The sequence below is a fragment of the Gobius niger genome (assembly GCF_951799975.1).
Source record: "Gobius niger genome assembly, chromosome: 10".
Lineage (NCBI taxonomy): Eukaryota > Metazoa > Chordata > Actinopteri > Gobiiformes > Gobiidae > Gobius > Gobius niger.
Window position 1 is genome coordinate 25,128,359 of NC_136861.1, and position 24,006 is coordinate 25,152,364.

Sequence of the window (24,006 nt, forward strand, 5' to 3'; positions counted from 1 at the left end):
ACAACATTCTGCTACAGAGAGAAGAGAACAAAAGAAGTATGAGAAACATCCTACAACAAATCCTACAACAAATCCTACATTAAACACATCAGTATATGACAAACCTGTCCGTTGCTGAACACCCAACTCTTCACAATGAGAAGATCCTCAATTCTGCATCCAGACACTTTCCTCACACCGTCTGCCCGGCAGCAGCAAGTGGCCCCTGCAATAACATTAGCATTAGACACAAATCAAAAAGTGTTTTGTGATACAGACCAATAAATGCTTCTAAGTTCAAGGGGCACGTTGTTGATGGAGCAGCTTCCTACCTACGGCGCAGTTTCTATTTAAAATATATAAAGAATAAACATTAATTGTAGTAATGAACCAAGTACTTTCAGCACGACGCCTCAGGTAATTGTAACCTTTTAACCTACACCTGAACAGAGCACATTTTCTCCAGTTTGGCTTTACCCAAATCTAAAACTTTCTTGAAAAAAGCATCAAAATAGCAACAAAAACAAGCATGAAAACGCAACAAAAAGTGACACAAAAGAGCCACAAAAGAGTAACAAAAAAGCGGAGACGGTGCAACAAAAAAGTCAATCAAAACAAGGTGATGAAAGTGCAGAAAAAAGGGTGAAACCTCAACACAAAAGGGGACGAAAACACAATAAAAAAAGCCAGTTTTGTGGGTCTCGGCTTCTCAATGGGGTGTTACTCTGGCCTATAGGCTGTGGGCTCAAGTCCAGAACCTTTTAGATTTGGGTAAAACTGAACTGCAAAAAATGCGCTTGTTAAGGTTGTAAGAAGTTAAAAACACATTAATAGAATGTTCATCTAATGTTGTGTTAATAAGAACCTCCCAGAAACGTTTTAACATTAGATTTTGATCATGTAAAGTTCCTTGAACATGAAAACATTTATCTACAGTTTGGGTTCACAGGGCAACGCTCACAGAGGGAGGACGGTAGTCGCGCTGCAGCAGAGTCAGGAGACGACGGGACAGTCCTGCAGCTGAAGACCGGTCCTAATTCCTTGAGGTTGGTCCTTATGTTAGAGCACATCTCCATCACTGCTCTGTGAAGGGGAAACAATGAGCATACAGTATAATGCAGGCTGTCATTAATGAGGGGCATCTTCAGTTTTCAATTGTACATCAGCATGTAGCATTTCTGCCTGACTTCAACAAAGCAATCTTTATCATGACCATTATTATAATCTACTCTCAAATGTTCGATTTTGTTTTGAAGGCCTACGAGGAGTGTAAATCAGCCTTGTGGCTATAATCTGACACGTTTACTTTTGTTTCAATGCAGATGCTGTGCATTGTCCCCATCAAATTATTAATTTGGAACAACCACATTACCTTTTCGGTGTAGAAGCAACCTATCTTACATTTTTTTCTTCGTTTTTATTTAATTGCAGTGATAATTTATTCATTAAACGTTTGCAAAAACATATGAAGAGTGATAAGATATAATGAAGAATATTGGTCAGTGTTTGCTAATTTTGAGTACCTTACTTCATATATTAGCCAACATATCACCAGTAATATTAATACGTAGTCAACAACAGTCACAAACAAACTATTCGTCTCAAGTTTTCACGAGTTTAACTACAATGAGGCCGGAGAGAACCAGCGGAGCTACGTGGAACTTGTGGCCGAGTTTGAGCGCACTCCGCTCGGCTACAGCTCAGAGCGCGGGCCGCTGAATTCCTCAGGGACGCTAGATCGGATTTTTTGCAAGGATTCAGCCGGTAAACTGACCAGCGGGTTTGCCTTACAAGTAGACATTTCTCGCCTCAAATCGCCTTAAAAGTGAATTTTAGTCGAGAGCAACAATAAAAAAAAGCAACATACCGCATCCACCTTGGCCGCTGAGCTTAATGGCGGCACCGCGTTGTCATGCCAACGATACAAATATATATGTATTTTTTTGTTTGTTTTTCGCTCCAACGATACAAATTCTTCACCGTAAAGGAGGTAAGCGAGAATAAACGGTATATTCCTAATAATGTTAAACGTTTGTGCGCTATAAGCGAAATAATTTGGTATTTATTCTCGCCAGCCCTCTTTGCAATGGAGCACTTGTACGCTTGACTTACTTATCACTTCCTGCCTAGCGACTTCTGCTGTGACGTCATGACAGAGTAATGTGCGCTGAAGTTTGAAATACTTTATTTAAAACACAAAGAAACAGAGACAATGGTACTTGGTATGTTTTGTTTAATATTCTTGGGAGATTTAAAATGTGCAAACCCTCAAGAGGTTATTACAGTATTTATGTAATTGATTTGAACCATTTGAAGCAAAATTTGGATATTTTCAAATGTGCCATTTTGTGCTTATTTTAGCATTGACTTTTCGAAAAAGTCTTAACAGCTAGCATAATATAACGTAAGCATATTTCTAACGTATAACAGAACACAACTCAACTTAACTTACCTAGCCTACATTAATAGAAGCAAAACAAACCACCTTCTTCTTTCATGGTTCTTGTTTCTTGGTTATTATCTAACATTTACCTCTGAATGTTTGAAGACTGGCAGTACACTTTCGTAGCAAGGTTTGGCTAAGTGCTAAATCAACTAGGGTCTGGCGGAATGTACGTGCTAAGCTAACCAGCTAAATCAAGTCAACAACAACTTTGAGTCTGTTTAATAAAATGGATGCATGGATACGTGTTTTTCAGTTTCTATTGCCGATATTTTTGGCGTATTATTTTGTTGTTTATTATTTTTCGCTAGATTATTTACGTTGTTTACTGGCACTATCATCAACAAGCTAGCATTCGATGCTATTATTATTGTGCATACTATGTAATAATTTACTTTAACCTCACTATATTTGTTTGTGATTAAAATATTGTATTTTAATCAAATGTATGATAGACACAAGTAGCTCATGACGGAAAATTAACAATCTTGGTGTCCTCGCAGCTATATCATAAAGGTTTTGTGGTTCACATAACAGTCATTTTTGTGCTGTCTGAAGACCGTATATTTTTTCAGTAATATCTTCCTCTGTGCTACCCATATTTCCAAGAGCACGTTTGGCTCAGAGCGTGAGACAAGGCTAAAGAACTTAATCCACTCATTCAATCAGTCTGTGTCAACCTCAACCTGCTGTCTGACCTTCTCCTGCAACATCACACTGTGGCTGTTGTTAGAAAGATTTTATTTTTCAGCTATTTAAATTGAAGAGACTAAACAAACAACATCTGAGCTTAATACAACATCATAGTCACACAAAAACACAGAACACGTGACACAAATCAATCAAAACAAAGAGCACAAAATCTGGAAGGATGCATTGTATGAGAAAATGGAGAAATGGAGGCGCATTGCTGATTGTTCCTGATAAGTGTATCTATATTTGACCATAAATAAAGTTCCGTTGTCTTCAGCTCAACACTGGGTTTTATTACAGATATAGGGCACATAGCACCTGTATAAGTTTTATATCTTTTGAATAGCGAAAATCAGTGTAACTGAAACCCCTCCATGATAGTCCTGCAGTGTTTGAATGTATGGATCAGCAAAGGTTTTTTATTAATTTTAGGATAAAACTTACCACGTTCAACATATTCTGTAGGGTACTGAAAACAACGGCACACATAAACAGGACTGGCTGCTGTCGTCATATGAAAGTGTGACATCTGTACATACTACAATCTGAAATGATCCAGCCTCCAGTGTTTTAGCGGATTGGGGCCTTGAGGGCGGCGTCGACCTCCTCCTCGGGGCACAGAACGTGCCACTGAGCCACAGGACGTCTGGGGTTGGCCAACATGTCCGACCAGTGCCGCAGGCCCACACCCGACGCGCCGTAACCAATCCAGCATTTCCCGATGGGGTCGTTACTGCCCAGTTTGTCGTAGTCATAAACAGTCAACAGCAACTGCACTTTCTGTGAGCAAACAAACATGATTTGGTTTGAAGAACTGCTTATTCATTTATCCATAATCATAAATGTGTGACGTTGATATGGGTCCATTAGGGTAAAGCAACAGCACTTGACAAACCTGGATCTGTGAGAAGGGGATCTCAAAGCTGAAGCTCTCATTGAAGTATGGATTTAGCGTGTTTTGTTTGACGGACGTCTTCTTCTTCTTTAGGCGCTTGCCATTGTGTTGTAGCACTATTTTCACATAGGGATCTAAACAGAGGCAGCATTAGATTGACCAAACTAACGACAGCATCTCTCTTAAATGATTTGTGTCTCACCTGAGAGGCCTCCCACATCCATCTTCTTCAGGTTCTTGGCCTCCATGATGTTGACAGTGAGCTTTCCAGCAGTGGGGACATAACGAAGGGAAATGCAGACATCACCCAGTTTCTCTTGCTGTCAGAGATAAGACAACAAATACCAAGCTTCATTGTGTGCATTTGGATCATACTGTTTGCTTACATATTAGTCATGATCATATTAGTTTCATTGATTACATGTAGGTATAAATTCATAGAAGCCCCACCTCCTCCTTCTCTCCTCCGCTCAGATCCTTCCACTCTTGTATGGGCTGTCCGAGGTCCACAGTGTTCATGACAATCTTGATATCCCCAATGAGGTCGTGTTTTCCAAACCGATCAAAGTCATAGACCTGCAGGACCAGGGTCTGACCCCCCAACTCAGTGTAAGGGACCTGCAAAGACAAAAGTAATAAGTAAGTGAACAATCAATTGAAATAAAACGCTTATGATGTGTTTCTTGTCCATTGAACAGACCTTAAATGTGAATGTCTCATTGAAGACTGGACACAGGTTCTTCCTCTGCACTTTTGTCTCAAACTTCTTCTTTTTGTCTGGTAGCAAGTACACTTTGACATAGGGGTCTGAGGTGCCCCCCATGTCCATAGCTGCTAGGTCCTGGGCTTGGAGGATTCCTACAATCAGCTACAAAAACAAATTCATCTACTTTATTTACAGTACAATGTTCAATCATAACCACGGGAAAACTCCATCTTCTGTACATCTTACACAACTGCATACACGCTAATACTGACTTTACCTGGTTGTCATTGAAATTATAGTCAAGGGAGTACTCCAGTTTTCCAAAGAACTCCTTCTCCTCCTCTTCTTTAGTCTCTTCCTGTCAGAAATAATCACATAAATAACTCATCAGACAGTACTTGGGAAATACAGTTGACAACACTAATGTACCGGTAAGTTATCAATTTTATGGGGAAAAAACAACAGAGCAAAATTTCATGTCTACCCTACTCAGATGACAAAGCTATTGTACATTGGCAAGAATTTTCCAATGTCATCATGAGTGTGCTTAAAATGATTAAGTACTGTATACGTTATTTGGTACTTTTTCACACTCGACATCCTTACCTTGTCTCCATCTCCTTCTTCCTTGTCCTTCTTCCTGCGTCCTCGGCCTCCTCCCTTCCTCTCTCGAACTTTCTTCACCTTTTTGCTTTTGTTAAAACACTTTTTGTAGATGCAGAACCCCATACATGCCACTAGTGCCAGGACAACCACCACAATGGCACCCACAGCCCACATTGGCACTGCAAAGTAAAACAAAGCAGGTATAGCGAAAACATTTTAGTTGAAATACATCTTAAGTTCAAATACATAAAATAAAATAAAATAAAACTCTAAAAAGTAAAAACTTCTGAACACAAAACCATAAGTAACAAAGCAGATGAGACTTACTGCCGAGTGCATGATCTTGATTGCAGAGCAGAGTGGTCCCACGAATACAGCGTATGTAAAATATAACACAATGAGTAATGAATGAACTGCGTCAGTAAAAAAGACATTGACACAACCTGCATAACCATAAAAGATACTCATGATGTGTCCTCTTTTCATGTGCAGAGAGAAAGCTAGAAATCATTTTTTTCACAATAACAATACATATCTGTGAACTATCAATTAAAGTGTGCCATTTGTTTTTGCACTTTTTAAACCCAAATATTACATTAGCCTATATGGCATCATATGTATCCATATAAATGTGTACCACTATGAACAATATATAGCATCAGTGAATGCTAACCTGTTACTTGCCGTCCCCCTGATCAGGTGGACAGGGTTCGGTTTAGGGTCAGGGGTTCGGGACAGGAAATGTCATGTAAGTTGTGTTTCACTCACACAGATCGTACACATATTTTTAGAAACTAGAAGGTCTTGGCTTTCAAATGAGGTATCACACTGGAACATAGGCTGTAAGCTTTCCAGTCAATGCGCTTTGAGATGTGAATATTATAATTGGAGAAAATAACTCCAACCCTAAACCTAAGCCTAAAATGGCAGATAACAGGTTTAAGAAACGTGCTCACTTGGCAAGTGTGTGAGCTCATCAAAGAACTTAGTCTTGAGGCTGTTGAACTTTTGGTGTGACACAGCAGGTGGGGCAGGTGGAGCAGGGCGCTCCCTCTCGCTCTCCCTCTCTCTCTCCTCCTCCTCAGCCGCCCTCCGGAGCCGGAGCCCGGACTCGCTGACCAATCGCATCACAGCTCTCTGCACAAAATATGAAAAACAGGTTAGTATTCTTCCAGAGTCTGCTTTATTTTTCTGTTGTTGTCTTTTTTTTTTTTTTTACCAATAACTTACTTTATTGTAAGTAAAAATCTATTGTATTTTTGACAATACAATAGGAACATCAAAATAGTTTAATATTAGTTTTGTTGTGACCTTCCTAGCAGCATCCTTTCTAACCTTTCACCTGTCTATAATCCTCTAATCCTCGGCCACTTGTCACAAACACAATCCTACCTCAGGCGCTGCAGTGACAAGAAACTGAATCCTACGAGTTTAATGCATAATATTTGGCAGTCACATGCAAGTAAACAAGACACCACACACTTGCACCAACTTAAAGGACAAACCTATGTCATAAGTCTCAGCAAAAGTAATTTGAAGCCTGCAGTATTCTGGCTATGTTATAGTTAGGTCTTTCAATTAAAATGTTTCCATATGACACTCAGTAGGAGCGAGCTAGTTACTCCCCTCCACTTTGGACTCTCCTCTGCCAGTGTGCTGTGTGCCTGTGTGTATCTGGATTAATTGCCAAAGGTAATCCCGAAAGCCACAGCTTAAACAAATCAAGACCAGTTGGAGCGTGTCTCTTCTGATCTGTCTGCCATAATCCTCCTCCACACAATACAGACGCATTATAAAGCATATTCACTGTGATGAGCTGTCACCTCCATTGGCCCGTCTGGATAAGAGAAATGAATGTGTGAAGTCTGTGACAGCTTCAGATTCACATTTGTGCAGATTGTGTTTAAAATCGAAATAACTAATGGAGCTCGTTTAGAGGACTGGGTTCACTCTGTAGGATCTGACATGGTTCTGCTTTATTATAATAGGTAACAAATGCAAGCCATAGGCCAATTGCTATGTTATGCTCAATAGGCAACATTCACCAGTACATATCCAGTATCTCAAGGCAGTACTAGCTCTTTGTGCAAATTCTTCATGATCATGATCACCATCACACATGGAGTCATCACCACCACCAGCACGAGAGACTCACAGTGTCACTGCACTTTAACACAAATGACTTTGAAAACAGACGCGCAATGGCAATCTGTAATCCACTCCAACTAATCTTAGCCACTTTTAGAAAACCTTCTGCACTGTGCTTGAATTCAAGTAAGAAATCAAGAAATCCTAGGCTTACGGAACATGTGAAGTAATTTACATCTACTTTAAAGAGTTTTTGGATTTAGAAAAAAAAAGTGTTTATCAATGGAAGATGAAATATCAAGTGCAACAAAATTACTTTAACAATTCATTTGGAAATAAGCCATACCTTCTTCAAATTATATTTATGTGACTTCAGGAAGAAAACAAAGACGATTGATGACAATGATTAAGACCGACATTGCCTGTAAACTACAGGGTTTTACGCATTGATCTCAATTTAATGAATTCTTGTCCAAATAGGCAAAGTAGCAAGTGACAATATGAAAAGCTTTACAGAACAAATCAAAGTTAACTCCTTACCTGTTCTCAGGACGTTTTTCTGATCCTCCCCGAATTTCTATGCATTAATTACCACCTAAAGTGAAATATCCAACGAACGGAACCGTCTGTGCGCACAACTCTCTCCGACGGCCCCTCCCCCTCGCGATAATCTGTTCACCATCCTCATGCAACTACTTATATCACCCACCCTTTACCTCAACAGGAAAGGAGATGAAGCGCACAGAGTTGCATTTTTTCCTTAAGTTATTAATTATTTAGGTTAGTGAGTTCTGTGTTAGCCTGTGTATACTTCAACAGCTAAAATCTAAAATGAGGCAGAAAGAAAAGTCACAGTGACCGTAGGAGCCTGCTGCAGACATAAACACACATGTACTTTGCTAGCCAATGTCGCCATCTTATGGACAGTTTTGGTGTTGCAACGCATTTTATCTGTGGTTTAAAAGATCCAGGCATAACCAATCTTAAAATGCTATCACTGAAAGGGACTAACGGAGGGTTGTGTAGAATGAGCCCAGACCTATTCACAACTGTCGCTAAAATCCTGCACTGTCACTCAGTTGTCACCAGTTGTCACTGGTGTGAGCGCAACCACCTGTGCTTGAACATCAGTAAGACGAAGGAGATGGTGATCGACTTCACGAGGAAGCCACTACCGCACACACCGCTGAACATCCAGGGGGAGGACATTGAGGAGGTGGACAGTTTCAAGTACCTGGGTGTTCATCTCAACAATAAACTGGACTGGTCCCACAACACCAACGCCCTGTACAAGAAGGGCCAAAGTCGCCTTCACCTTCTGAGGAGACTGAGGTCCTTCAGAGTGAGCAGGCCTCTGCTCAGGACTTTTTATGACTCTGTGGTCGCCTCTGCTCTCCACTACGCTGCCGTGTGCTGGGCCCCGAGCAGCACAGAGCGGGACAAGAACAGGCTGAACAAGCTGGTCAGGAGGGCCAGCTCCGTCCTGGGCTGCCCCCTGGACTCTGTGTAGGAGCTGAGGGACAGGAGGGTGTTAGCCAAGCTCACCCCCATCATGGACAACACCTCCCACCCACTGCACGGGACTGTAGAAGAGCTGAGCAGCTCTCTCAGTGGCAGACTGAGACACCCTCAGTGCAGGACGGAGCGCTACCGCAAAGCCTTCATCCCCACTGCTGTCAGACTGTACAATAAGACTGTGAAGTAACGCCGACTGTAACAAGTGAATTTCTCCTTTATGAGATTAATAAAGGGTTTATCTTATCTTAAAGGTTTATCTTATCTTAGTTATTTTGAGTGACAGTAAATATAGAAACTGCAGTTGCACATTAAGACCTGAGGTGGCAGTATCGAATGCAAACATTTCCTTCTAGTCCCTTTAAGGAGAAAATGAGTATCAAACTGCATAAAACTGCTAATTGGCCATTTGTACAACAATTGAGATTTTTTTTTTCAAGATTTTTAAATTAGCTGATTTATTCTCAGTCCCAGTCAAAAACACGGCTCCCTGTCAATTTCATATAAAGACACGAAGACATAAATCCAGCTCAAATGGTTTATTGAAGGTATTTGGTCAGACTTGGCTACAAGTGCAAAACATCATAAGATAAAAATAGCAATACTGATACAGACAGATGCAATTTTTAAAGTTCTTTAATAATTGGGGCCGGTTGTTGGGCAATCAACAGGAGTGGAGAGTAAATATATGGTTAAGCCTGTTGACTTGGCAGCTGGCGGCACAAGTCCGCGGCTTTAGCTCTTGCCACCACCCAGGGTGTGTTTGTCAAACAAGTATTCAGCCATCTTGTTATTGTGGGCGTCCATGCGGCTCAGGTTAGAGACGTAGTCACCCAGCTTCTTGATGCTCTCCACCTGCTCATTAAGGTAGTGGGTCTCCAAGAAGTCACACATCTGAGAAGAGAATTGAACATTTAGAACAGGACATTTAAAACAAAAGTGTGCCAAGAGTCCAGTTAAATGGTCTAAACTTACATGAGGGTCTACATGGTCAGAAGCCAGCTTGTGGAGGTCGAGCAGGGCCTGGTTCACAGTCTTCTCCAGCTTCAGGGCGCACTGCATGGCCTCCAAACCACTGCCCCATTCATCTCGTTCTGGTTTCTGCAATAAGAATTACAAAAACAAATTAGGATGTGAATGATTTTAACAACAACAAAAACAGGAATTCCAGTTCCACAAGATCATTAAATGCATTTTTTTTTTTTTGGGACACACACACACCTTGAGGTCCTGAAGAAAGATCCGTCCACCCCTCTTGTTCTGGAAAGAGAGGAGCTTATCCGCATGCTCCTGCTCTTCATGAGACGACTCCTTGAAGAAATGAGCAAACCCAGGCAGGGCCACATCATCCCGGTCGAAGTAGAAAGCCTACAAGGGAGGCACAAAACTGTTATTAATGCAAAGTCCATAGTCATTAGTAGCTCAGCATGTTAGTAAATAGTACTTATGGAGCAAAACAGTGGTCAGTAAGGATGAATCATGTTAGGCGACACAGTCTGGGGTTGACTACTATCTGATGAGGGTGAAGCAGTCCAAGCATGACGCAGCATTTTTGCTCGCAGAGGGTGGAGTAGAGATTGTCCTTGTGTAACTCCGTGATAAAAAAAAAAAACACTTCCGCCCCTCTCCAAATTCTATATTGTTCCAACTTAACACCAAAGCGGAAATATGCATCTGACATCAAATGTATATTTAATACGCTGTCAAAATGTGGTCTTTTTTATATATTGCCTACTCTACTTACCATAGAGGTGTAGGTGTAGGAGGCAAACAGCTCCATGTTGATCATTCTGTTGATCGCGGCCTCGCAGTTCTGGTGGTAATTCTGGCGTACTTGAGACTCCATTTTGGCTGGCGTTTCTCTTGTGTTTTCTTATCAAAAGTAAAAAAATATAGCTCTGCGCTGAACGTACTTGGTAGTGTTCAAGTAAGAGAGAAAAAAAAAACGAGTCTTCGTGTCCAAAAATGTGGAGTTGTCGCGAAAATTAACAGGGACGAAGCAAGAAGTTCCGTTCAAACACTGTTGAAGCAAGAACTCCCCTGGACTTCCCGGATCTGAAATGGATAGCGTCGAGCTCCGTGTATTTATACTACTCAGACCTCGTGACCGCCCTCACAGCTGCTCAGCCAATCAGGAGGAGCGGCTGCATATTGCGTCACTTTGGACGCAAAATAAACCATGACTTTGCACTTTTTAATGTTTTATGCAATAAATCTTGTGACTAAGGCTGTGACAGTGCACTTTTAATATAGGCCTATCAAGACAGATACATTCAACCCACACACAATGAGATGAATGAGGTTGTGCTTAGTTAACACATTGTGGTAGTTGGCAAGCTGAAAAGTTGAAAATGTCTAAAGAAAAGAACACATTATGCTAATAAAGCTAGAACTCTATTCACCAAAGTCCAAGTCCAATGCTGTTTTAAAACATGCACAGAAATATTCAGAATTTCCTGTGGGATTTCTTAAATCAACGCTTTTCGGACATCTAAAAGGTAAAGGTAGGGGTGCTTATCTAATTTTTATTACTGGGTAATTTGCCGGCAATTCTATGACTATGGAGGCCTTTATCAGAAAATACAAAAATAGTTTACTGCAGTTAAAATAACAAGTTTAAATAGTCTAAAAATAGCCACATATGTTTCTAAAATAAAACATGAAACAGCTTTCGACAGCTTATTTACATTACATTGATTTTTACTAGAAGGGAAAGATGTTTTTCTGCAGTCGTAGCCCACAGTTTGGTTTGTGATGTGATCCTAGGTCGTGACACAATCCAATCACTACTAGTCCCACAAAACCATATCAAAATGGTCAGTCATACATATACAAGATTTGAAGTTAATTTACTTTTTTGTCTAAATATATCTGTCTACATTTTTGTTTAAAGGCAACTTTTCTTTCCAGGTCTTCTGTTCCCCCCATACAACTGTTTTAACAAACGTTTGTGAACGCACCACGTTGCTAAGTAACAAATCGTACACTGCACTCCATAGCTCAGCAGAGTCGGTAGCGTAGTCTCCCTTTGAATGAAGAAAACACAGACAACATTCTCCAAACTCTTAACTCAGCTCAGTGGACGATATAAAACAAGGGCATTATGTACGGCGAAGGAATAAAAGCTCGGTTAACAGAGGAGAACTTGCGGAGCGTAGTGGCCGAACAACGTGTTAAAGGACCTACTGGGCATAGCGTGTCCCAAGAGGAGCGACTGGAGTTTTCTGAAGTACAAAAACTAGATCTGGGATTCAAAGGTAGCGTTAATAAGGATTTCTCGAGAGTTATATTGCATATATAATTATCTTAACTTTGAGCGCAGGTATATCCATAATTGAGAACCTATGGGAATTTATATCCTTAACAACTCTTCACTTGAACAACAATTGCATACAAAAGCTGGAGGGCCTGAGTCGTCTCACAAATCTAATGTCTTTAAGTAAGCTAAAACACTTTTTCCATTTGTGCACCATTATAGACTACACCACAACAACCACATTGACAAGTTTGTTATGTATGCAGATCTGTCATTCAACAACATCATGGAAATTGAAGGCCTGGAATCTCTGAAGAAGCTAGAGGAGCTGAACTTGTGCAATAACAACATTTCTGTCCTGGAAAACTTTGACTCTCTTGAGAATCTTGTGTCATTCAACATCGCCGACAACAACCTGAAAGACCTTAACCAAGTACAGCTTTGTTTCTTTTAAGGTACTGCCTGTTTATTTATTATTCTTTTACTGCATCACAAAAATATGTTACAGGTGATGTATCTCAGGAAATTTAAAAATCTATTCACACTTAACTTTTCTGGAAATCCTCTATCTGAAGAGGATAATTACAAATGGTTTGTAATTGCTTTCTTTCCCAATTTAAAGTACCTAGACTACAGATATGTCAAAAGTGACATCGTGAGTATACCTTTTAATTGATATAATTTATTACAAGCTGTAAGGGAAAAGTAAGCCTGTATATTGTTCACAGAAAAAGCAAGCATCAGATAAATTCCACATTGAACTTCAAGAACTGAATCGTGTAGATTTGGAGATGGAGAAAAAAGCAGAGGCATCAAAGACACACCAAGCTGAGCTACAGTTGCAAGCGGTACATCCGTGTGTTCACATTGCTCTGCTGCAGTGATGTTTGCGGTGGCCTCAATCTCAATCATTTTTACAGGACGCCTTTGTGGAATCATTAAACGGGCCTTTTCTATTTGAACACATGATCAAAGACGATCCACTGGCAAACCAACTGCAAAGTGTGCCCGAATTAGCTGCTGAACAGACATTATATCCTCTAATTCCATAAGGCTTTTTTAAACATTATTATCATAAAGAATTCAATAACCAGTTATAACCCTTGACTCATAACTCACATTCCAACAGAAAACGACTGAGCTGTGTGTGCAGTTGTTCGAGACAGGTTTGGTTGAGCTTAAGCGGAGACGAGCAGAAGTAAACTCCTTCTTCAGCAGTCACAGTAAAACTAAAGCAGAGATAATGCAGGAAGAATCTCACTTACTTGAAGAATTTGACAAGTACTTCAAGATGGTAAAGAATTTCATATGTAATCAGATATTTAATATTTATTTAACTATTATCTGTTTAAAGTTTAAGAAAGAGTCCGCCTCAACATCACAGACTTTGAAGGCCAGCCCCAATGATGAGCTGAAGAAACTGCATAATCATTTGCTTGCACTCGAGTTCAAACTAATAGGCCAAATAGAAGTAGGTGCATCTTAAACTTGAAATAGATCTTTGCATGCACTTGTAATTAACTTTCCCATTTATGTTGTTACAGATCATGATTCAAAAGCTGGATGCGGAAATCACAGACCTGATTGGCGCCTTCAATAAATCTGCTCAAGAAATATATCCTTTTTAGATCTACCTCAAACCAAATCTTACCCATACCTCACTACAGGAATTCATATTTCTGTGAGCTCACCAGGAACAGGATCCACCCACCACAAGAAGCATACAGTCACCTGGACGTTTTAAAAAGACTACGCTGAAACATCTGGCTGGCGGCTATCGTGTGTTCCTCCTTTTGTGTGTGACAGTGTGTTTTTGTATTGAGTGTTGAGCTGTTGTTGTATGTTGTGTTTGTGTGTTCTGCACAAACACAACAGGAACCTGCTGAAAATCAGTTTGCACTGAGCCAGGCCCAATTTTGTTTTTAAATCTTTCCTGCCTCATAAATAAAATGAAATGAAATTAAGACATAAAAACAAAACAAAATTGCATAATTTCAATACAACATTTTGAATTTCCATTAACATATTAATACATTTGCTCAATGTCGAGATCTGGAGGATAAATATCACCAGAAGGTGCAGGGGATTGTTGCTGCTACTATTGAGAATGTGGAAAAAGACGAGGATGTGGATGACTTGCCTGACGACGTGAAATTAGTAAAATATTATGATTTTGTTAAATAACACAGAGTAAATGAGCACAGTTGGTTCTCTAAACACTTTTATATCGTCTTTTCCTCCGAAGGTATTTTTAGACAAAGAAACGGTGATGGGCGCGTTGACAACATCTCATGAAAACCACCTTCTTGCCATCCGAGACCGAGAAAGTCAGCTGAATAACCGCACAAACGCCTGGAAAAGCAGACTTGTCAAAAAAGTGTGCACTTGACATAATACAATGACATTATCGCCAACTGCTTGATAGGATTGGGACTAATTCTTCTTTTTGTTTTTAAATTATTTACAGCTCAAAGAAGAAGAAGTTCATCGCAACAGAGTGGCCCTAACAGACTTCACCACTTATGTGGACCACTACGAGGAGGAGCTGCACAGATTATTTAACAGATGAAATCATATTTTAAAAAGCTAACCTGGTCTAATTGAGCCTGAGAAACTTTAAATTTGAAAATGAAAACAAAAATTAACGTTATCAATATTACTCGAGCAGGTTTGACAGGTATCATGTGATCCTTTCCTCTGCAACACACAAGAACCCATCTTGAAACTATATCATCATGTTTATTAATTTTTTGTGAAAATATTACTCAAGCGTCTCTTTTTAGATGTAGAATGTAGATGGCGAATTAGTAACTAGCCTGTGTTAGAAAGGTTTATTCTAGAAACTTCCACAAACAAAAATACTTTGTTTTACACAGATAATGTCGAGACTGCATAGCGTTAAAATTATGCTCTTCAGTCCCAAAGTCTTGTGTTTTAGCGAGGAATGTTTAACTGAACTGTAGCAAAACAAGAATCGGTATGTGTGGACTTACGTAACTTCACTCATCTCAAACATAGTTAAACTTTTGAAATTTCGTTAGTTTTTAGATACAAATATAAATGTAAGTGACTGTAGAATATTTACTCAGAAAAAAATTTGGGATATTTTTTACAAGTATTTCTCCTAATCCTGACATTGTCCAAAAAAACCTTCTGAGTTTTCTCAAGTCATGGTATGGCTCATGTTGCACGAAATGTGCTGTGTCATTGTAGTGACACAGCATTCCTATCTTCAGCTTCCATTGTGACCAAATAAGGAAGTGTAGACAAAGGGTGTGTCAGCTGGATTAAACCAGTTTGGAAATAAAAAGGAACAAAGTACTAGACTATAATATGTTTCGTGATGCCTTCCCTGATACAACCCTGCCCTTCTTTGTCGGCTAAGGACCCCTGGGTTTAGAGAAATTGGATTTGTCCTCTATTGCACAAGCCTTTTATGGCTGGTTTAAATGTTGTGTTTAAATTGTGTTCACTAGCTGTACAGCCAAATTATATCCCCTTCCTAATTTACTTCTGAACATTAAAAAAAAGGCAAAGACGCAACAAATTCATAAATTCTTTGTTTTACTTTTGGCTTTCATACTGTTAGCATGAAACACAGCACATTATGTTTTATCCAGGGAATGTTTTGCAAATACAGTTCTATATTTATAAGTATACCATATAACAATTCACATGATTGCCGAGTCAGCGTCTCAATCCGACGTGTATGCAGAAGAGCTTTTATAACCTGTAATTTGACCTGTAGTCTCAGCACAATGCTCATGTCTGCAAAATGACCAAGGCACAGCTCTTTGTCTGTGTCCAAGGGAAACTATGAAATGGAAGGAATTGATTTGGTAGAAAGTCATGGAGAAATACTTTGCTTTTATTTCCATTTATCTTACTCTTTATTTGCTATGTAATATAAGCCTTTATTGATTGACATTCACTTGTCACAACCGTGTTAGTTTGTAAAGAACTGTGTAGTTTACAAAGGATTACTAGGTCCCCCCTTAATAACTTGAGGAATATCTTTACAGTCTCTGAAATACAGCTAAATAGCTCCATACCACTCTCTACTTTAGTATTTGACATAAATGGGGAAATGCTTCACATGACTTCTGCTGTTGGTCAGTAATATTTGAGTCTTACATGTTCCTTGTTTCATATCCTCTTGATGGATTTAAACATTTAAAATAACTGTTTAAAATACAATTGTTAGAAAAAAATATTTGTGTATGTATTGAAATAAACAACTAAACAAAAGATGACATGGAATGAGCAGCAACTCTGGTCACCAACTTAACCCAAACAGAAGATAGGGCTTGTGGCTGTTGTAATTATTGGATTACAAACAATACAATTCGATGTGGGAAGATATTGGGGCAAATATAAATGAGAACAGTTAAAGCCAAACTGCAGAACATTCCAGGTTATGTGCTGCAATTGATCTGGGAACAAACCAATACCAAACGTTTTCCTCTTTACAACTAAGGAGAATAAGTTATCAACATATAGCTTTGGAAGGAGGGCCAATGTATTTTAACTTCATGTTCAGATACCTGTAGTCAGACAAGTTTGTGATGCCCCATTCTCCGCAAGTTACAAGTCGGGTGAGCATGGATCACAGTATAGGCCCTTTTAACTAATAAAACAAACCATAATCATTTTGATATTGCTTAAAGAACATTATCTTCATCTTCATCAGTCAACCTGAAGTACCTGGATTGTTGACTTTAACACGGACCTTCATATTCAATGCCCTTCCCTGTGCTCTCCTCACGCTGTCGGGATCCACACTGTCTTCCACTGAACTGCACATCTCCATTTGTGTTCCAGGAAGGGCAGGTCACACCTCACCCACTCACCCTCACCGTCCTTCTGACAAATCAGAGTCTTCAAAGGGCTGGTGCAGGTGTGTTGGAGGTACTGACAGCCCTACATCACACAGAATATGGTGTCATTTACTGAGGAACAATGGCTTGGTGTGAATAGTCCCGTCACTGCCATTTCATAACCAAACAGAATAGAAACTTCAATAATTTGAGTATCAGATTGCTACACAGACTAAAATAAAAGAAATCAATAAGAGGTGTTAGCTTACCTCAGCAGTGCCCCAGTACCAAATGGCCTTGATGACACTGTGGTTGGCTAGAGCCGCTGTCAGCTGGTCCTTACTGCCAGTAATAATATTGACCAGGCCTGCGGGCAGGTCTGAGGACTGCAGCACCTACAGAGGGCACAGAGGGACATAAAATAAACATAAAATCAAGCAAAGACCAAATTGCTTGGGGAGACTTGTGAGTGAACCCCCTCATTGTACCTGAATGAAGGTCAGGGTTGGTATGGGATTCTTTTGACTGGGCACGATGATGACAGCGTTGCCTGTGGCGATAGCTGCCCCCAGGACGGTCACAGTGGAGAGAAGGGGGCTTTGGTCAGGGAGGACGATGCCAATGACTCCCTGGGGATCGGCGATAGAGAGAGCAGAGCCGGGCTGTGGCATAGGCTAAAGGAGAGAATGTCGCCATTAGTTACAGCAGATATTTTATATAAGCGCCTTTGGGCAAAGACGTTGTACGTTATGCGTTACTAATATTGTATATCGATTTGTAATTAGTTGTAATCTGTTCTGTTACCTATCCAGTAACTTGGGATGAAACAAAAGGTTGGTGAGAAAAGTGAGTTGTTACTCAGTATTTAGTTGTTTTATATATCTTAAGCATTGAACTTGTGATTCTTCAAGATCCTCACCAGAGTGCCACCATGCACTTTGTCACAGAGAGCCGCCCAGTCGTAGAGTCTGGCGACGCTGAGCTCCACCTCATTATCAGCGCTTTCTGCTGACACACCTGTCTGTCGCGTCAAACACACGGCAAAGTCTTTCTTCTTCGCTTCTAGGCCTTTTGCCAAAGTGTAGAGCGATTGTGCACGAGCAGACAGGCTCTTTTTCATCCAACTGTCAAAGAGATTAGATGTGAAAAGTCAATCACGAGAAGTAGGTGTGTTTAGACCATACACACCTGGGAAAATGTAAATATTTACATAACATAGCAACTGCTAGGGCTGGGACGATACACTTTTGTTGTGATACAATACGTACTGCAATACTGTGGGCCCGATATAGTGATAAATAATTTGCTATACGAGGCACATATTACAACAAGTATTGCGATATATTGCAAAACAATATTTTGTCCCAGCCCTAGCAACTGCCTACTACTTTTCTGTTTTCTTTTGTTAAAGCTGCACTAAGTTATGTCTTTTTGATTTTTTTTGTGAATAGGTGTCAGTAGTGACCCCTGCTCTGCTCCTGCCCCTCCTCCCCTCACATGCCTTTACCCCCCTCATCCAAGCCCCTCCATATGCTTCTCTGATCACATATTCAATGAGATACATAAATCTTGTGTTCATTAATGTTCATTAATCTTGTGTGCAACACATATTCATCAGCATAAATAAGATCTGTAGCAAGACTTACATTCATTTGCCAAATTGCAACTTTCATGCAAGTCTTTATCTGGTTTTTTCTTCATTTTTTGCATTTAGAACAAAATACTTCCATTTAGAACTAAGTTTACAGTGTAGAGCTTTTCTGCAACCCTTGAACGCCTCATCCTCCCTGTGCCTGCTGTAATCATAAGGAGGAAAAAGACGTGACGGCCCCTGTAGATATGGGATTATTAAACAAACGGACATTTCATGAGTATTTCAGCTGCATCAGAGCAGGTCGCTCAGATGTTTGTCAGATCTTTTTGTAAACTTCTGTGATAATGCTAAACTCTGGCTGTGTTGCTGCTTCAAACATTTGCGTTGTCTGCACATGCTTGTGTTTCCATGATGAGGGGCAGGTGGGGGGTGTGCTGTGAGGCAGTTGGTCTCCTTCTGCGGTACAAAGCGAAGATGGCGCATCTTGCAATGCAATGTGGGAATGCAACCATGCCGGTCCAGAAAAATGGAGAGGCTTAGAGTAGCTTTAATCTATGCTTATATAACAACTGGCTTTGTTCAGTTGTTGGAAATACTGTATAAGTATTGACAGCAGCACTTTTGACTCGTTATCAGAGGTAAAATGGACTTTGGCGTGTGATAAACTACTTAAACTAAGGCTTTCAGGGAAAGTGTCCTTGTTAACAGCTGAAAACACTGCCAACAAAAAAACAGGAAAAATCATTACAGTGACATACATAATGTGTACGTAGTGCGAAAATCGATGATAAAGCCAAATTACAGCGCAGATATTATTAAACACAGCATAACATATTGCTTACTAATCACATTAGCAGCTAAATCAATATAAATATGCCACTATAATGCTAGGTAGATAGATAAATGCTTTATTGATTCCGAATATTAGAGTTGGGAAATTAGGCAAAACATAAAATTAGAATAATAATCAGAATTGGAGCTTAGAGCCATTAGAGCAATATTATCCATGTATTTATTTTTACCCCACATACCGAGATCTGAAACATGTGGCCAGTTCTCTGAAAGTCTATGCTCTGAACTGCTTTTGAATAAACCTGATAAGAGCCATTGGTATTGCATTGCACAGTGTTTTGTTTACATTGGGCTGTTTGAGTTGTACTGACCCAGGCTGGACTTTGGTCGCCGCCTCCACTGCATTGCGGACGTCCTTTCTTCCTCCGTCTGGACAATAACCCACTAATTTGGCGCCATCTGCTGACATCACAGCCACACTGCCGCCAGACACGGACTTGCAGGCCTTTCCTCCAATAAACTGTTGATAGAACTTTGGAGCGCTGCAGAAGTAAGAGGATGAACAATTTTATACATGGCATGTGCCCTGTCGCAAATTGTAAATAATAATAAGCGTACCTGGCAGGATCAGAATCATCTGGAATAATAGTAGTGGGGGCTGCAATTCCAAAATTAGCATAGTCCAAAGAAACAGGCGAAGATCGAGGAAGAGGGTTGGCAGAAGACAGCCTTAGGTAATGGTACAAACCCTAACAAATACATAAAAACACACACGTCAACAAATGGTTTAAGTTAGTGATGAATATACACAAATAACAGTACAGTGAACTGCAATAAAACTGAAACTAGTAAGACATGCCTCGTGACCTCCATCAGTACAGGTTCCACTATCTTTGTGTCCTGACACAGGCATGCAGGGGTCCGAGACAGAGTGAGAGTTCACCCAAACACACCCCACTGACAAACTGAAAGATAAAGAAACACATTTAAACAAACAACACTGATGTCACAAAACAAAACATTCTAATATTGATATGTCTGCACCTCTTGGCTGTCTCATGAGCCAGCGTCAGGTCCTCAGTCCAGATGGAAGCCGCCTGACCATGAGGGCTGTGGTTCCCTTAAAAATTAGAATGTAGTAGTTCATGTTTTACAATTATTTGGACAGTCTGGACATATGTTTTGTCAATATCCTTGTTAGAACTGGTCTTATTAGGTCAACTGTACATATGTCTGAGGTGTTTATACTATCTATACGGTTCAACACATACTAAGACGGGACAGGATTTCTTTGGTCATGCCTTGGACTTGCACAAGACAGAAGTGTTAAGAAGCTAGAAAATGTACAAATTTGAGTTTTGCGTGAATAAAAATGAAGGTCGTGCTTGTGCTTACCAACCGTGACCGCTTCAGTGTTGCTCCTGAATGTCATGAGTGGCAGGAGCGGGCCAGGAGCTGGATTGACTACACAGGAGGAGGATGGGGCAGTTCCACACAGCACAGTGGGAGGGTACAGTGCATTGGCTAGACCAGGCTCACAAGGACGGATTAGCTGGGACAGAAATATTACTTCTATTATTTAACAAATTAAAACACCTCAAATGACAGTGCTGTGATCAGTCCTCTAACCGTGGCCCCCTGCTGTTGAGCCTCCTGCACGGCAGCATCCACCAGAGCCCTCGCACCTGAGGCCAAAGAAACACTCTTCATTCCGGTCATCCGCAGTTTTAGACGGGACACGACGCTGTTCAGCACATTCTCCTGGACCAGCAAAACCCAGTTTATCTGAGAAGAGACACAAGGGCAAATCATTTAAATACATGATTAAAACTCTGGTAACAAAACGGCACACCGGACACCCTTCAATATGAAAATGAAAATGGTTAAATCAGTAATATCTACAATGAAGTTAGCCTATTCCTGATTAATTAGTAAATCGCTTAAACTAAGATTCAAGACTTTCAAAACAGCCTGAAGCCTCTAAATGTGAAATAAATAAGAACACTCTCACCATATCTTTTATCAAGAACTGCTAATGTTTTTAATTGGCAAAATAAATAGATCAATTATGAGCAAATAAGTAAATCTGTTTCTAACACTGCAATAAGTATGCAACCGTCCGTAAGATGAAAGGATAACTATTTCACAAATAATGTTGTGAAATGACGTGCACTTCAATTACCTCTTTCTTCTTCTTAAAAGCAGCTTCAATCACTGCATCCACTGCACTATCAATGTCTGCCGTTTCAAAGATTATGAATGGACACGTGCCACCAACATTTGCTGAAACAGAGACAGGAACACCCATGCCAGCTGTGGCTTTGCAAAGATTCACTCCGTCCTAAAAGAGAGAACATTTTCAAACACCACGTAACTTACTAATATATACGTAATAACTACTGAAATAAACCTGCTTGTTGCCGCTGTAGGCCACATAGCTGATGCTAGGATTCTTGGTCACAAGAGCTGCAAGTGACATGTCACTTCCTGTTATAACGTTTAGCGTCCCTGCAGGTAGTCCCGCACTCATGAACAGCTGAGCCAATAGGAGCACAGCTGGGGCAGAGCAGTGTTCAGGGACAATTATGACAGAGTTACCTGCAATAGAAAAACATGAACTTTAATGCTGCTATACAGAAAAATGTACTGCAGTTTATAATATGCCAATTACTATATATTTACCCATGGCTAGAGCTGGAATGACTTTGGCCATAAGAGAATAAAGAGAGCATTCATTGGAGCAAACCACCTCCACCACACCTGCGCAAAAAAACAAACAATTAATGTAAATAATTTTTGGACATATGTGAGTTATGACCAGAAAATGTTACTGACCAAGTGGAGCCCATCCAGAAAGCAGAGTGTCTCTGAGCTGGGCCCAGCTGCTGTAGTACTGCAGCAGCCGGACCACAGAGGAGGGGGAGCAGGGGGCTTCACACAGGTCACATAGCTCAGATAGACATGTTGCATTCTGACCCAGAACACCCACCAACCTGGTTTAAAACAAGCAATAAAGTAACAAAAAATATAATAATAAAATACACATTTCTAATAAATAACACCTAGCTCCAAGTTGGTTACATTCAGAAATATTATGTTGATACCATACTGCTACATTGGGTATTATTATTATATATTGTTCTGTACTGAATATACTCTGAGAACAAAACAGGTTTTTACCTAAGCAGGATTTTAGCCCTCTCCTGAGAATGGAGACCACTCCAAGATTTGAACCCATTCAGAGAAGAAGAAGTACACAGGGAAACATCCTCTTCTACTGCACACACTGTACTACACACTTGAGCACCTAGAGGGCAGGACAACAAGGGATATAGAACATTTGTACAGCAAAAACCAGCAGGACAGCAAAATATTACATGAGCTACATGTTCTGTCAACTCTGTCACTGTAACTGTGATCAAATATTTCATGTAATATGTGCCTTGCCTTTTGAATCCACCAGTGAGCGAGTCTGTCTATTGGTTGGAATGACAAACTTTCCATTGATGAACAAACCAAGAGAGCCCGAATGGTGATCCAGCCAAGCCTGTCAGAGAATACAGAAAAAAGGGTTAATAAATATGACATAATATCTATTCTGTGCTTTATCAGCGGGGTGACCTCTCTCCCTTCACCAGAGTAGTGTCTAACCATTTACAGACCAGACCAAAGGGCATTGCACAGATTTTTTTCTTTATTCTATCTATGGTTGTGCATATAATTGTTTTGTTTTTTTAAGATGTAATGAAAGCTATGCTATGATCCTGATAATCACATCTGAAAGCAGTAAGTCGCAACATGCTATTTCTAATATTCATTAGAAATAGCATGAGTCCCTCGTGAATATAAAGTAAATACGAGTGTGTCTCGTTATCAGTCTGACTCATTGAGACACTGACATGGTCTTTTAAAAGTGCAATTTTAATGTCTAGTCCTTTTATTTCACTTTTAATGGACCACGAGTTAGAAATAAAGCTGAATTGACTTGATAGGACAGTCTACTTATTAGATGCAGTACAGTCACGTGTTTGTCTTGTGATTTAGTCAACTGTAAATGAATTTCACATGGGTCACATAAACTACCCGATGTGTGCTACCTCCACACGCTAAATAGCTGTACAAATACAATATAAAAATGTTACGTCATTCAGCGTAATAACTACTGTTGTGCTGACAATGTAATGCACACGTTACCTGTGCAGCGGCACTGCTTGAACTTGCTGTTGGTCCGTACTCCATACTTTTAAAGATTTCGTGCACAGTCTTATTAGTGCAACCAGCCATAATAGTCCAAAAAAGCTACGGGCTACTTACACTGTCTTCCCTTTTCTGTCTTTTGATAAAATGAACACAAAAAAACCCACTTTTGCTGCAAACAAAGCGTGTTTCCTGCCTCTCACTGGCAAACCCCTAACTTGAAGGCTGCTTCAGTACCTTCTTCGGTGGTGTAAAGACAAGAGTGCCACTCAGATATTTACTGCCACCCAGTGGTTTGAAATATGTTGACCTATTCAAGCGCAAATCGTCCACATTAAAAAAACATATAATCTACAAAATAAAATAAGAAACAATAATCATGCATACAAATATAATGGCATGGCATGAAAATAAAAGGACTAGTT

At 40.1% G+C, this 24,006-nt stretch overlaps 4 protein-coding genes across 4 annotated transcripts; 1 reads left to right on the forward strand and 3 right to left on the reverse strand.

The window, feature by feature from the left end:
- Positions 1–3,562: 3,562 nt before the first annotated feature.
- syt5a (synaptotagmin Va) lies at positions 3,563–8,104 on the reverse strand. The gene is made up of 10 exons (XM_079565041.1): positions 7,951–8,104; positions 6,279–6,459; positions 5,650–5,664; positions 5,323–5,501; positions 4,994–5,074; positions 4,711–4,878; positions 4,461–4,628; positions 4,213–4,330; positions 4,011–4,144; positions 3,563–3,895 (listed from the first exon to the last, which is right to left on the reverse strand). The coding sequence occupies exons 2-10, from the start codon at positions 6,448–6,450 to the stop codon at positions 3,686–3,688; spliced, it is 1,245 nt and encodes a 414-aa protein (XP_079421167.1). The 5' UTR covers positions 6,451–6,459; positions 7,951–8,104; the 3' UTR covers positions 3,563–3,685.
- Positions 8,105–9,449: 1,345 nt separating this feature from the next.
- LOC306969523 (ferritin, middle subunit) lies at positions 9,450–10,923 on the reverse strand. Its single transcript, XM_079565157.1, has 4 exons — positions 10,670–10,923; positions 10,147–10,293; positions 9,901–10,026; positions 9,450–9,819 (listed from the first exon to the last, which is right to left on the reverse strand). The coding sequence occupies exons 1-4, from the start codon at positions 10,769–10,771 to the stop codon at positions 9,661–9,663; spliced, it is 534 nt and encodes a 177-aa protein (XP_079421283.1). The 5' UTR covers positions 10,772–10,923; the 3' UTR covers positions 9,450–9,660.
- Positions 10,924–11,943: 1,020 nt separating this feature from the next.
- Positions 11,944–14,750, forward strand: drc3 (dynein regulatory complex subunit 3; the record flags this gene model as incomplete). Its single annotated transcript, XM_079565245.1, has 12 exons — positions 11,944–12,182; positions 12,248–12,364; positions 12,448–12,614; positions 12,690–12,836; positions 12,910–13,029; positions 13,102–13,230; positions 13,305–13,475; positions 13,536–13,652; positions 13,726–13,796; positions 14,215–14,338; positions 14,427–14,558; positions 14,649–14,750. Exons 1-12 carry the CDS (start codon positions 12,029–12,031, stop codon positions 14,748–14,750), a joined length of 1,551 nt encoding a protein of 516 aa, XP_079421371.1. The 5' UTR covers positions 11,944–12,028.
- Positions 14,751–16,351: 1,601 nt separating this feature from the next.
- Positions 16,352–23,826, reverse strand: aldh16a1 (aldehyde dehydrogenase 16 family, member A1). The gene is made up of 17 exons (XM_079563932.1): positions 23,579–23,826; positions 22,832–22,931; positions 22,565–22,691; positions 22,220–22,377; positions 22,067–22,144; positions 21,795–21,982; positions 21,567–21,725; positions 21,014–21,169; positions 20,780–20,936; positions 20,429–20,504; positions 20,244–20,349; positions 20,003–20,133; positions 19,756–19,926; positions 17,918–18,122; positions 17,487–17,672; positions 17,268–17,393; positions 16,352–17,101 (listed from the first exon to the last, which is right to left on the reverse strand). Exons 1-17 carry the CDS (start codon positions 23,666–23,668, stop codon positions 16,943–16,945), a joined length of 2,373 nt encoding a protein of 790 aa, XP_079420058.1. The 5' UTR covers positions 23,669–23,826; the 3' UTR covers positions 16,352–16,942.
- Between the last annotated feature and the right edge of the window lie 180 nt (positions 23,827–24,006).

What these genes read in the sequence shown, in the direction of transcription:
- syt5a (XM_079565041.1), bottom strand. Translation starts at nt 6,450, where the DNA reads ATGCGATTGGTCAGCGAGTCCGGGCTCCGGCTCCGGAGGGCGGCTGAG. An exon ending in AAGAAGGAGATGGAGACAAG is followed by an intron (nt 5,075 to 5,322) that starts GTAAGGATGTCG and finishes TATTTCTGACAG; the next exon opens with GAAGAGACTAAAGAAGAGGA. An exon ending in ATAATTTCAATGACAACCAG is followed by an intron (nt 4,879 to 4,993) that starts GTAAAGTCAGTA and finishes TTGTTTTTGTAG; the next exon opens with CTGATTGTAGGAATCCTCCA.
- LOC306969523 (XM_079565157.1), bottom strand. Translation starts at nt 10,771, where the DNA reads ATGGAGTCTCAAGTACGCCAGAATTACCACCAGAACTGCGAGGCCGCG. An exon ending in TCTTTCTTCAGGACCTCAAG is followed by an intron (nt 10,027 to 10,146) that starts GTGTGTGTGTGT and finishes TTCTTATTGCAG; the next exon opens with AAACCAGAACGAGATGAATG. An exon ending in CTGACCATGTAGACCCTCAT is followed by an intron (nt 9,820 to 9,900) that starts GTAAGTTTAGAC and finishes TTCTCTTCTCAG; the next exon opens with ATGTGTGACTTCTTGGAGAC.
- aldh16a1 (XM_079563932.1), bottom strand. Translation starts at nt 23,668, where the DNA reads ATGGCTGGTTGCACTAATAAGACTGTGCACGAAATCTTTAAAAGTATG. An exon ending in CCTACAGCGGCAACAAGCAG is followed by an intron (nt 21,726 to 21,794) that starts GTTTATTTCAGT and finishes TCTCTCTTTTAG; the next exon opens with GACGGAGTGAATCTTTGCAA. An exon ending in AAGTGCATGGTGGCACTCTG is followed by an intron (nt 17,673 to 17,917) that starts GTGAGGATCTTG and finishes TCTCTCCTTTAG; the next exon opens with CCTATGCCACAGCCCGGCTC.